Here is a 13,816-nt window from a genome sequence, read left to right as displayed (position 1 = left end):
AGGTCAACCTCATTAGACGTTTAAGATAATATCGAATTTCATCCTTGAATCACTAGTCCATCCGGTCCTATTCTTAAAGACCTGTAAGATGGAGCCCTGGCTTTAGGATACGAATTCCCTTGACTCTTGAATCTCAAAGCTTGATATGTACCCCGGCCAAGATTTCAATGGTGTGGAGATTGTTAGAATGAACAGTTGCTGTCCTGGTTTCGACTCGAATTGTGCCCTAATCAAATTGATGTTTGATGTGTTTGACTTTTCCGCACCCCCGAATTATTTCTGGTTCGGGGATATAACCCGAGACATGAAGACGACACTCTCCGTAATGGACTTACCCATTGATTCATCGTTTTGTTTTCTAGACGTTTTCTACCACATTTAGGACCAGCGCCAACCAAGTGATACATTTATACTCAATCTAGAAAAACAGAGGTCTACTGAAAGTACCGATACCATGTTTTGTTCCGCAATCCTTCGCCTTAAAGGAGCTTGATCTGTGCAGATTGTCTCGGGAACGTTGATAGAACTGCTGCTCCATACTTTGCAGAAGTTGCATAGAGACCAAAGTCTGCCACCAAACAACCTATGAATCCTGATTTGATGTGGAGTAGCCGGCACAGGGTTGACAGCTTCCCCGATGTTGGAACTTAGGAAAACCTTCATGGAGTTCTGTTGTGGATATCAATGAAGGAGTTTCAGCGCGGCCAGTGCAAGTACCGGCATATACCTTGCAGGGCTCGCATTTCTTGATTCCCATTACCCATATCTAATTTCGATTTATCGTAGTCTTGGCGTTCCATGAGCACCTACCATCTGTTTGTCTTCTCGTAAATCTCGATTATTAGCTGTTAGAACCGTCAAACCTTCCATGTAAATCATGGCCCTGGCCGTTGGGCGGTGACAGATGTCAAACAGAATAACAGTCAAGTTACGGACTAGCATACAGGATCGTCAGTAAAACGGTTGATAAATAAGGTGCATGACAGTTGGGTAGCAATGTGAAGTTCTCGGTATTGAAGACCCGCGCCACTTCGTCACAAAGGGCTTGGGAGCACGTTTGGAGAAGCGCCGGACATATGATTATAGCTCGAGGCACATCCAGCACAATTTTACCCCTGAACAATATCCTTATATGACATCTCATATGAGATGATACTGTCGCGTCCGTAAGTAGGCCTGAAAGATTTAAACCAACCACACAAGCACCAGAATACCGTAATCTCAGGAAGAGATCTGAGCCGAGGCCCAGCTCAACTCAGCAACGCAATGTCAGAGATGATGAGTGGATTTAATAGTGAGATGCAAAAATTGTCAAGGCAGAGACATGATTGGGCCTGCAGTAATTTGCCCAAGCTGCTATCGTAAGAGCTGATTATTTTGTGTAACTTGACATGCAGGGAAGATCGCCGGCAAGAGGGTCGAGATCTCGTTTTCTGACATGTCGTTAAGGAAATTAAATTGCCATGTGTCTCCCTCGTCCGAAAAGGAAGCGGGATGCTTCATGTAACGTCCCGTGTGTCCATCGAATCATCGAATCACAGATGGAGGCCAATACTCATGAGGCGAAGAAAAATAGTGGAAAAATCAAGGCAGAAGAAGTTTTTGATAGAAGAAAGGTCAAGATCATATGCTGTGTGGCCTGTGGCGTGCATGATGATGGCCCTGTTCTGCATGAGCCCGCGTTGCAAGACTGACTTATTCTGCATCTGAGTGCAGCTGTAGATTTCGACCCAAGAGTGATCTGTGCGGCGGGAGAACGACCGACAATAGTTCCATATCCCATGTTCAAGGGGGTGTGGACGCCGGACGGTGGCTCCAATGCCAGATGAGATTTTATCAAATACCCTGAGTCTGATAGGGCCTTAAGGCTTGAGCCCTGTATAAGTTTCTGAGTTTCTCCTTCTAGCGTTCCGACAAACCCTGTGGATGAGGAGTATTCGCCGCACATAGGCTAATTTGATATTAAGTGCCGTTTCCCGATCAGTTCCGGGAATTTCCAAGATAGAATCTTCGACCGAAAGTGATAGAATTGGATCAAGAAGTTAGTGGAGTAGAAGAAGATTTGAACATCAAAGTCGTGGAGGGTTTCATGAGGATTATTAAGAAACAGGTATCTGGAACTTCTGGAAAAATATTTGAGAATTTCAATGCTATGTTGTCAGTCAAGATTTGAGAAGGCATAAAATATATCGCGCGATGTATATAGTACATAGGAGGATGCTGTACCTCTTTATCCACCAATTCATGCAATTATCTCTTGGCCTGACTCCCGCTCCTAAAGCACATACTATTTTCGGTTTGAATGAAATATTGACTGTGGGTATTTTCTCTGGAAGTCATTAGACAATTGGATTTAGGATATATTTCTCCATACTCATTTCACTATGCTGTTTTCCGATCTTTGGACTCGGACTCGGACTTAAGACTGCTTTGCTTAGAATCGATTAGCCTATGTTCTGGAGTAACATACTAATCTATGTCCCTGCTACTTCAACCTCCACGAAATGAGGTAGGGAGGAGGAAGGACATAACGTTGCATGAAGCCTTTCATATCCTGTTACCTGTAGCGGCTATAGATTGACCTTTGATGAACAGATGAGGTTCCATATCGTCATATGATACGTCTCGCTGCGATGGCAATTTAAGCGTTTGACAGGTTCTAGCCTTTGAATTCCATGTCAAGATTCGTTCCCTGGAATTCAAATGTCAGTCAGTGGCCACCAATACAACAGTAGCATTACCAACGGGCAGATTATTTCTCTGATGTGTCCGCCTCCGTGAAAATCCAGCTTATTTTAAGACGATGATTTGGATTTTCCCATATGTGATGATGAGGATTAGCCGGTGTTGGGTTCCTAGTAGTCAACACTTTTGGAGAGTAAATTAGCAATGCTCCAAGGGATTCGGAGGCAATGCGGATATGTTACCAGAACATATGCATATGAATATAAATTTCAAGCTTGACATAGCATGACTGTATAAGTCACATAGTAGCTTGCGATGTACTGGTACATGGACTTGTAGCTGTACCTGGGTAGATATTGTATTGTAAGAATGATAAAATATAATTGATACATTGGCTGACATATTGGCATTTTGATAGTGTTGATATATCTGCGTCGTGGGGGGCGGGCAGTAAGGTTGGATGTGTGGTGATGGTGGTGGTGGTGGTGGTGGTGATATGAGCAGCCACGAGCTACTGATGCATAGCATGGTCTTCTCCCTCCTCCCAAAATCCCTGCATTTATTGTATTACTACCTACCTAGGTATAGTGTAATTGTGTAGCATAATATCTACCTACCTACTTCCTACGTATATACGGATAAATACCTCGCGTATGAAATCTACTTGTAGCTTAGGTACCTAATTACTGTAAATGTACGTGCTCGAGATGTGCATGCAATATTTCCTGTTTCCTGTTGATTTACAACCATAAAAGTACTTCGGCCATCGAACAGCAAGGTCGACGCAAAAGGCAGCTCAGAAGAGATAATTTCCCAATTGATGGATGACATGAATTATTAAGCATTCTGTAATGTGTACACACACAATGTTCTGTTCTCAGCCAATTCTACTTGGGGGTGATACTTCTTCCTCATCGATATCAATCCACCACACCACAGCAGGTCGGCCAAGGTAAAGTAGGCAACATCTTTTTCAATTCTCTCTCGCGCCTATCACATATCATTTTACATCCGAATTCCCAATATTTTGGGTCGTCGTTTGGGTTGCCGACTGCTTTAATAAACGCTGTGCATGGTGCATCAAATTAAGATCTTACATGAATTGATGGAGCTCGTGGGTATGTCCCGCGCCGTGTTGTGCCAATATACTGTTTTCTTTCTTTTTTGGTTTCATTTAATGCGAGTACCTGTCTACTGATCTACTAAACTCATTTGTAGAGCGATTGCCAACGCTCCTTTTTGGCTGTGGTGTATGCATTGAGACTACTAGGTCTATGGTACGCGTGCCAGATAAGATTCTTACATCGGGGTGAGCGTCTTCCTACAGCTACCTCCGTACAGTCTTAGGATGCCTTTCCTTAAAGTCAATTGCCCTGGAAATTGGAATGCCAAATCTGAAAATTGACTCGACTATGAGAGTCCAGAACTTCAAGGACAGACCAAACTGATAACAAGATACCCATGCTAGATGTTGGCAAATCCCAAATTAATAGCCACGGAAGAATAGAAGAGGTATCTCGACGGGAAGGACATTAGATCTCGATGGGTTTTTATATTGTGGCAATCATTTCTATCAATATAACTAATATATCTACTCCATAGATAATGGACTGTGCGGTACCCATACCATGTCACTTTACTTTATCAACAAGGAAGACTAAACGATATATGTACCCACACTATCTATCAATTCACAAACGAAGAATCTTGGAAACGTTCACTACTCTAATCTAATCATTTCATAAGGGTGAGACGATCTGTATGACCCGGGTTCTGCACCGCTCACCTCGACTCAACTCTGCTCTTAGAGCTGGTACAAGTGAAGGACCGTAGCGGGCGTACCGGGAACGAGGAGACTTGCTTCCTACTACAATATCACTCATCTCAAATGTATCTGGGGTGCTAAGCATGGGTATGAGGAAGAACAAGCAGGCATGAAGCGCTTGTCCAATGTCCGTCTTTTAAAAATATATATTCTATTGAGGTTCTAGAGGGGACCTGGGGCCCTGTCATCTTAACTGGCTATCATTGAACAAGGCGAGGAAATTCAAGTGCTTCATCGAATTAAAGCTTGACTTCGGCAACGGGCAACATAAACGCACATCTCGTCTCCAAAATCTTCCACTTAATCACTTACACCATATTCTCATAAGCTAATTCGCCTCATTCCATATTTTCCTTTTCTTTCTTTGCTAGTCTATCGCCTTAGCCACACACCTATCCATCTATTTCTTCAACATCATACATTTTCCATCGTTTGGAACCAATAAAGATACCCCTCTAGCCTCTACCCTATAGGTAATCTTGAAACCCATAACGATACTTTACGTTTTCAACTCGGCATTAATCAGACTCCTTCCACATCATCCTAGATTCCGGAAGTGTGCCAGAAATTTCCCGTTTGGGTGGAAAGTAGCCATAGAGATCATCAAGATCTCTCGAAGTTGGGGAAGAGCGACACAAATTTAGCCTGGGCTTGCAACTGCCTCATCGGAACCTTTTCCTTCCATCACTACCACCGATACCACTACCTCGCGGACTTCTTCCTCGAGGAGTATTTTTGTACCTTGCATCCAAAGATAAATTCTAATTAGAGCTCGTCACTTGTACTTTGTTTGTTCTTACACAAACAACCTAGATGAGATACATCCCATCGATACATCTTTTGCCTACGCGACAACGAGAACTTTGATGTATCATTTGCATCACAAGCTCATAGCCTCATACAAAGTCTTCAAATCACCTCATTCTGCAGACAGTAAGGTATAGTACTTACTTGAGAGAGAGCTTCAAGACGTTACTCAGTTTAATCACTCGATCACTTTGGTTGGTCAGAGAGCATTAGAAAGAATATCCTTTCTGTCCCTGCATTTCTTATCCGCGCCATCATTTTGTCCAAGTCGAGTACCGAGTATCGCTGCTCGTGAAGCACCAATCAGAACTGCTTAAAGTCTTACTCACCCAGTCCTTTACATCAGTCGCATATCGTCAGTTTTCGTTTCTTCAATACACGACCGTTGAATCTTTACCTTGTGTACCTACAAGTTCACCTGAATCGAAGACTCGAGGATCTTGGATAACTCCACATTCACGGCATTGATATCTTCGCCAAGAGTCCTTCAATTATCATAATCATCATCAAAGTGGAGAATTCTGTCCATTGGTTTTCGCATCTGATATTTCAAGAATCTCCTCGATATCAAGTTCTATCTCAAAACAACAAGATACCAAACCCAGAACCTTCACAGCTTCTTGAACGTAAGAGGCGGTCCCGTCTCATTCTTTGCCAGCGTTTCTTCGCGTCCACATACACACCCTGACAGAGAGTACAGTTCTCTGGCATACATCATAAGATCGAAAGGAGGAGACACTGTAGCTGCGGACTGTCTTGGGCGGCAGTATCTCGAAGGGACCTCGATTCTGTCAAAGGTTATCCAGGCCTATAACCACCAGTAGGGTTATAAATCATCTAAAACGCCATCTGGAATCTAGATCATATGCTTCCTAATCTTCTCTCATCCAACGCCAGTACTGTCTGGTTGTTCTCAATTCTACCTACACCCTTCCACCTACTCTCAAAAGTCGATTACTCTCACCTTGATCGCAGCCACAAGACTCCATACAACAACAATACCAAGGAATCTCATCTTCTTATCAATCAGTACGAACCTTATTCGCTGTTGTTTCTTTCCTTCTTAGCAATTAGGAGGCGAACTCAAACTCAAACTTGGACTCGGACTTGGACTCGCGAACGCCAGCCAAACTTACCTATATCGCAAGTACAATTCAACAGAATATAACGAGATTTTGGAGATAGAAGAAAATCTTGCCTCCTTTCTACCTCCTATATTCCTGAATCCATTTCTTGCTATTTTTAAGTCACACAATATTCGAACTACCGATTTCAAACATCTGTGGCGCAAGCACAGCACAAGAGTATACGATTAAATCGAGGAATAAAGAGATCTCGAATATAGATAAAGTAATTTATAATAATAAGTATGAATTCTCAACCATCGCACGACTTCGCGCAGGCGCAGTCTCTCCAGATTCCTGGATTACAAAGGTACGCCCCCATGAGCCCAGCCATACTTTCAAAATCGCCTTTGCTCGAACAACAACTAATGTATGATAATGAAGCCAAGACTGCAAGCTCATCATAAGACAACAACCTCGCTACGCGAGAGTCAACATGGGCAAAGAGAAAGGTAAATTGGCCTACAGTCTTTTGTACTGGCATAAATCTAATTCATTTCCAGACCGTCGAGCAGTCGACCCACCACCCGTTGTTCAGCTTTTAATATCCCACGCGGTTGACTCCAGTGAACGTTATATTATAAGTATGAAGGCAATCTCTGTGATTTTCTTTCAATTGCTAACTCTTTCAGACCCACATTTCTTTATGAAAAGTAGTCTTACGCCAGTCACAGATATGCAAGCTGGGACATCCCATGGAGCTTTACTAGCAGGCACTACTGTTTCATCTTGTCATCGCCTGAAGGATCCGGAAACTGACGAATGGGGCGCGTATTTCGTATTTGGCGATTTGTCGGCCAAGATAGAAGGTACCTACATATTGGAGTTCAATCTTTTCGAGAGCCGCGAAGACGAAGTGGTTTGGATGGGATGCATTTCATCTGATCAATTTAATGTATATTCGTCGAAAGCGTTTCCTGGAATGATGGAGTCGACCACTATGACCAAAAAATTCCAGGAGCAGGGGCTCAAGTTGAGAGTTCGTAAGGAGCCTCGGTCGTTGCTCAGAAAGCGCGGTCCTGCGTTTGATGATTACGAGCCCAAGAAGTATCGTGCCCGAATTCATGAGCCGGACGAAGAGTCGGGTTCTCCTGAGGCGAGTAAATACATCGAACAACAACAAGCTCCCCATCAAACTACACGTATGCAGGATAGATACTCGGTCTATTCTCAGGAATCCTCGTCGCCGGACGAACGCCGGCTGAAGCGTGTAAGGACTGATACACTTTCAAGCCAATCGCAAAGCCCGAATTTCAATCAACAAGCTTCTGCCGATTCACTTCAATGGCATAGAGGATACGCTAATGTACAGCAGCAGCAGCAACAGCAACAACAACAGCACCCTTCTTTTGCTGGTCATCATGTTCCAAGCCAACACCCTTTGCAGAGTTACAACGACTATAATTCCTCAAATTATGCACATTCTCCCCAGGAAATGACTACACCGGTTCGAGATCAGTTCTTTTCGAATCAACTCTCGAATACCCACATCCATGACTCACCTCAACCCAGATCTTTACAATTCGATATGAGTAATCAGCGCCCATCTCCCACATACTATCATGCACACTCACAAGGGCCGCTGCATTCGACCGTTCCTATATTGTCGGAGCCCAATCCATTGAATCACAGGCAGGCAACCAATTATCAAGCTATGGAATATACACAAAGATCACATATTTCACACGGCGGTCTTACCGGAATGCTACCGCCATCAAACCTCGGGAGGAATTCCATGGCGCCTGGATTTCCTGGCTATCGGAGAGACACTGCATATGAACCACTACCAGGAGAGAGTCTTAGTATAGGTCAATATTCAGAACAGGGCCATTTCGGCGTGCCTCTCAGAGATCCTTACGAAGGCCGACCACCCGCACATATTGTGACAACATCACAACCAGAGTACTATCAATAAGGTTATGGAGATTTACCATTCATCAGACAAAATATGCGCTGTATTGACCTTCATGTAAAAGGGCGTCTCATCAATAACGAAATACCCATTTCATTTATCCGTTTCATTGCATATATCCATACTCAGTTTTCTTTTTCTTTTTTTCTTCTTTTCTTTTTTGTCAATTGTCGCCATTCATGGCCGCATTTTTGGCTTTCATTTGTTTGTTCCTCGGGTAGGGACTGGCTACATAGGCACATCCTAAAGCCTCTCCTTTTCTTGCGTCACTTTCTGGTTTGGGGGCTGGGTGCATATAGCAGGGCCTGGTATGGAGATACCGGGCAGCTTCGAGACGGCGCTAGGCATGCATGGAACTCGCACATACTCATCTGAATAGCGTTCTCTCCATATCCTCTTTTTTGTCGATTTCTCTCTCATCATTATCATTTCTTTATAAGCGATATTTCCTTCTCTTTAATCGCAGGTTCGCGAGTTGTTTCCCCGGGTCGGTATACCCAGGGTGATTTTGGTACTCACGCGTAGGGCCGTGATGAAAAATTGGAAATAAGGCTTCGGTCAATTGGGCATTGGGCATTGGGCATTGGGAAGAGCTGGGCGGGGCAGCAACAGGGAGGAATTTGGGTGGATGGAAATTGTATTATAGGATGGACGGGTTGGCGAAAAATCGAAGAAGGATGCATCAGTTGCAACGACGGCGGCTGGAATTTCATAATGGATGCTGCAATCACAACAGTTGACAGCTAGAAAGATTGGCTGGGACTGGGAGGATCGGAGCAGAGCAAGGAATGGGAAGGAAAGGGAAAGGAAGGGAAAGGAAAAAGATGCCGGCGAGCTTGGGGGCAAAAGGGTAAACATATATAGTAATAATTGGGAGGCTCAATGTAACATAGCATACTAGCCACGTATAGTATTCCGCATAGTCGGATGGCATTTATTCACATGTAAATACGTAAATACAAGGAATATCGCACGGGAATGCGTCTTAAAAAAAAAACAGTTGGTTTCACATTTTGCAGGTGTTTTTATTTTGTGCCGAAATGGAAGTTTTGTAAACGAGGGGGATTTTACGTGGGGTTTGTGCCGAGCCGAGGGATGGGAGGGGGAGGGGGAGGGGAAGTGAGAGGGTGCGGATGTCATTTAGATGGGCGAGAGGAAGACGTTTTTAACCATTTTGAAACTGAGGAAGGGAAGATTGAATTATTAGGGGGGTATTGAGATTGATGCGAAAAACAATATTAATATTAACATTAATTGTACGTATTTCTTTTGGTGTATCGTGAGTGAGTTGGATGTGATGTGAAGTGGTGTTTTGATTTTCCGATTGAGATTGTCGGGATTGTTTGTTGTGAGATGACGGGGTGATTTGATGGAATTCTTGTGGATACTGGATGGGATGGGATGGGAGATTTCTGGCGGGGAGTTGGGACGGGAAGGAGAGGAGGGAAGGAGGGTGAGGGGACGGGAGGCGAAGGGTTGGGTTGGGCAGGGCAGGGCTAGATGAGGATTCTGGGATTGGGGTTTGGAGTTTTAGGGGTCGGGGTCGGGGTCTGGTCTGGTCTGGTCTGGTCTGGTCTGGTCTGGGATCTAGGGATAAGGGATTGAGACTTTCCGGGGGTATCTATTTCTGTATCTCTATCTGGGGCTTGATTGAGTTTTCGGGCGGGAGGAAGAGGAGTGGGAGGAGGGGAAGGGGAAAGGATATGAGAAGCAGGGGGAACAGGGAGGAGAGGGAAAAGAGGAGGGGGAAGGGAGGAGGAGGGGGGATATAGATATAGATATAGATATAGATATAGATATAGATAGATATATATCTGTAATTACAATGAGATACAGTATCCATTATACATTATGAACGAAACCAGGGCGAGTTTCAACTATACAGTGTATACGTGCCGAGGGAGGTAGGTAGGTATGCGGTATATATCTAGTATTCAAACACGAGTGATTGATTATTGATTTAAGGTAGTTGCGTGGAGATAACGAAGGGGTCTATCTTATCTTATTTTCAATAAGGTTATTCCTTCTCTTTTGCCTTTCCTTTCCTTTTCCTATTCCTATTCCCCTTCTTTTGTCCATCTCTGACTCTCTGCTAATCTAGGAAACCGATTCTGCTTATTCTCCTCCTAGCTAGTCTTCTACTTCTCCCCCTCGCGATTCAAATAACACATCTAACACTCTATTCTCCTTGATTAATTTAAATTCCATCTTTTGTGTCTTAATGCTCTCACCTATATACTTATCTTCTTATTGCGTAGACATCTATTTCTCCTCCGCTGTATTGTGCTGTGCGACTCTGATCTGATGAGTGATAGATACCTATTATGTACAATTGGGGGATTAGGTAGGTAGGTGATATTCTCGAGATCTACGTATCTAGATTCTATATACCAGCTACACTTGCCCATCCATTCATTCATTCATCCATCCATTATATGCATAAAACTCACTAGCAACATTCCACTCTACACAAGATTTCTGATCTGAAACTGCATCTCTACTTACCTACCTACCTAAGAATAGATGGATGGATAGATAGATAGTCGAATAAATAAAACAGTAAATTCCACAATTGCCCTACAAAACACAAAGATAGACCCAGAAGTAAAAAACTAACCACCTACCTACCTACCTACCTACACAAAGAAACCCATCCTCATCCTCATCCTCCTACCTATCGAACAGTAAACACAACATCATCTTCCAAATCCTCACAATAAACCTCATCGACTATTTCTCCGTCCATGATGCCCGCTACGTATGCTACGGTAACTGCTACGAATATCTCATTTTTATCCTCTGCTTCTTCTTTTTCTTTTTTGTTTCCTTCTCGGGGTCCTTCCTCATTTCCTTTTATGGTATCGGGATGCTTACTCTCATCATCATCATCATCATCGTCATAATCGTCATCACCATCATGCAATTGATTTCGTCCCTCTACACCCAATCTTCTCAAAACAAAAGGAGCAACTGCCCCAAACCAAATCGCCAATTGATCTCCGATTTCTATCGAACTAGGAGCTACGCCATAAAATCCCGTTGTGGTGATAAAGAAAGTGGAGTTGGGAAGGCGGTTTAGGAGAGAGAGTCTATAGTCTCTAATTTTCTCATCATCGTTGTGCGAGCTATCGTTATCTCGACGGGAAATATTACGATTGGTGTTGCATTCCTGCTTGTTCTTGTTTAGCAGTATATCGTATCTCGCTATAAGCTTCTGGTGCCACTTCACGGCCGGCTCCGGTGTAGAGCTTGTTTGTGATGAGGGTTCTCCAAACTGGTTCTTTAGTTTTGAAAAGGTGGAGGTAGGGGCGATGATGTGAGTGGAGGTTTGCGAGGTTTTTTGCTTTGAGAACCATTTTTTCGATGCGGGAGAGTTGGGCAAGACATTCAGTGTCTGGGCCAAAAGTAAATTTCTCGGCAATGGTGTCGATTGGAAGACCTCTTATGTAGAGAGTTTTGAGATCAGGAGATATGTGACCATTGATGGCAGAGCTGCCTGCTCCCGAAGCCCCTATACCTGGAGGATGATAAAGGATAGAATGAAGAAGAGACTCGCTGCCTAACCTTGGTAACCACGACGGAAAGGAAGAATACTGAAATAGGGGATTTGGACCTGCTAGTTCCAAACCGGAAAGAAAGGAAGGTCCTATTCCTTTACGGAATATGTGGGATATGGCGTCTGCGTATATTGTTCCTAGAGGTCGATTGTAATCTACTGTGATGGTTTTTCGGTCTGAGGAACCCATCATGCCTAGTAAACCATATGTCCTATCTTTAGGTTCTGTTGCTTTAGATGTAACGGTGTTGAGTAATAAATCCTGGAGGTCTTCACCTTTTTTATCAGTAACTGCCGTGCGTAAATTGTTAAGAAGATCGATTTTGATAGCACTGGTGCGTACACCTTGCAAATCAGCACTCTTGTTTGCATTCTCATTCTCGTCGCCACGTTCCATCATAATCATTCCCATTTTCGCGAATTCAATCATTGCAACTGTTTGCCACACTTTTGACAGTACACTCCAGGTAGTCCAGGTAAATCCACAACCAACTAGAGGTTCCTGATCCGCCAGTGTCAACTCTTGTATGGTCCATAGACGAGTAAACCATTCTTTCTTAACAAGCTCGATATAAAAGGAAAACATGGTTTGAGACTCCTCTTCTAAGATTTTATCTTCACTTGCAATGGCGATTTTAGACATCAAATCAAAAGCTTCCTCACACCCCTCAAAAGTCTCACCTAACCAAACTAAAACTGGTTTCGCTAGAGAATAAATCTCACCCATTAATGTGACCTGTTCATTACGTTCTTTGATATCGGATTGATTGATACAGATGGCATCAACCCAAAGCCTTCGCGATTTATTAGGTAGCCTGAGATGATATAGTGCAATTGCTAGGTTTTGAGTGACGGAGAAGAGGGTGCCATGAAATGTGATGGTTTGTCGGATGGAGGCGTCGCCCCAGACATAAGATAATGCTTCGTATGAAGGATGGGAGAGGAGAGAGATGGTTTCGACGGTACATTGAATTGGGGTACCTTGGCTTAGGGGTTGAAGGATGAGGATGCGAATTTCGCGATTGTGAAGGGAAAGGGGTTGAGTGTAGGGAGTCATTCTTGTGAGGGGATCTCGCAGAGTGCAGATAAATTGTGCGGCCTTTTCAGGATGGCTGTTTCATTGGATATTCGGGGCTGCTCATGCCGTTCATGAGATTGATGATATACCAATAGGCATGATATGATTGATTCAGCGAGCTCGGATCAAAAATAGATTGATGGATGGATTACCAACTATGGTAACCCGAGCCATTTGCAAAAACTCCCATTCCAACAAACAGTTGTTGAAGCTCGGGTGAAAAGCCAGAATTTAGGAATGATCAGGTAATATCGTGCAAACAAGAATCGCAACATCAGTCACTCCTATTTGGCATTTGTGCTGACAGTCCTCAGCATCCAGACAATGTAATTGATGTTTGATCGGCAAACCAACTCATAAAACCGCCGAGGGATGTGGCGTCTTGGATGGTGTGAAGTTTAGTTTTCATGCACTGCCACAATATCTTTTTTTTTTTTTCACATCTCGTGATGCTTTCTGATACGGAAGGGCAATGATAGTTTGGATCGGCGACTTCCACCACCTCGTATGAAGGGGGAGAAGCGTGTATCAGTACATCTTACGACTTTTATGCCATTGAAGGACACGAGAGGATGACTAGTTTTCGATACGGTTCTTGCTGCTTGAATTCAGATGGGGAAGTTTGTCGTGGGGTTTGGAGGTATTGTGTTGCGTTGTATTGGTGGTAATGGTGGTGATATATTGGGAGGCAGGGGGAGTTTAATCATGATATGTAAGATGGATGGAAAAGGGATACGATGTAGACAAACTTCGACATGGCATCTTTCAAACTTTTTGAGTTTGCGAATAGGGGGATGATGGGAGGTTGTTTGTAAGATGAATATTAACG

General features: G+C 43.6%; 3 protein-coding genes across 3 annotated transcripts; 1 reads left to right on the top strand and 2 right to left on the bottom strand.

Annotated features, from left to right (window-relative positions):
* Positions 1 to 6,686: 6,686 nt before the first annotated feature.
* EAF01_005223 (uncharacterized protein) lies at positions 6,687 to 8,356 on the top strand (the record flags this gene model as incomplete). The annotated part of the gene is made up of 4 exons (XM_038913478.1): positions 6,687 to 6,751; positions 6,826 to 6,893; positions 6,945 to 7,025; positions 7,074 to 8,356. The coding sequence occupies 4 exons, from the start codon at positions 6,687 to 6,689 to the stop codon at positions 8,354 to 8,356; spliced, it is 1,497 nt and encodes a 498-aa protein (XP_038771564.1).
* Positions 8,357 to 9,518: 1,162 nt separating this feature from the next.
* On the bottom strand, positions 9,519 to 10,203 carry EAF01_005222 (uncharacterized protein; the record flags this gene model as incomplete). Its single annotated transcript, XM_038913477.1, has 2 exons — positions 9,519 to 9,933; positions 10,178 to 10,203. 2 exons carry the CDS (start codon positions 10,201 to 10,203, stop codon positions 9,519 to 9,521), a joined length of 441 nt encoding a protein of 146 aa, XP_038771563.1.
* An 824-nt stretch (positions 10,204 to 11,027) lies between these two features.
* EAF01_005221 (uncharacterized protein) lies at positions 11,028 to 12,966 on the bottom strand (the record flags this gene model as incomplete). Its single annotated transcript, XM_038913476.1, has 2 exons — positions 11,028 to 11,478; positions 11,507 to 12,966. The coding sequence occupies 2 exons, from the start codon at positions 12,964 to 12,966 to the stop codon at positions 11,028 to 11,030; spliced, it is 1,911 nt and encodes a 636-aa protein (XP_038771562.1).
* Positions 12,967 to 13,816: the final 850 nt, after the last annotated feature.

This window comes from Botrytis porri (genome assembly GCF_014898465.1).
Source record: "Botrytis porri strain MUCL 3234 chromosome Unknown BPOR_006, whole genome shotgun sequence".
In the NCBI taxonomy this organism is placed as follows: Eukaryota; Fungi; Ascomycota; class Leotiomycetes; order Helotiales; family Sclerotiniaceae; genus Botrytis; species Botrytis porri.
This window is presented reverse-complemented; position numbering and strand designations above follow the sequence as displayed.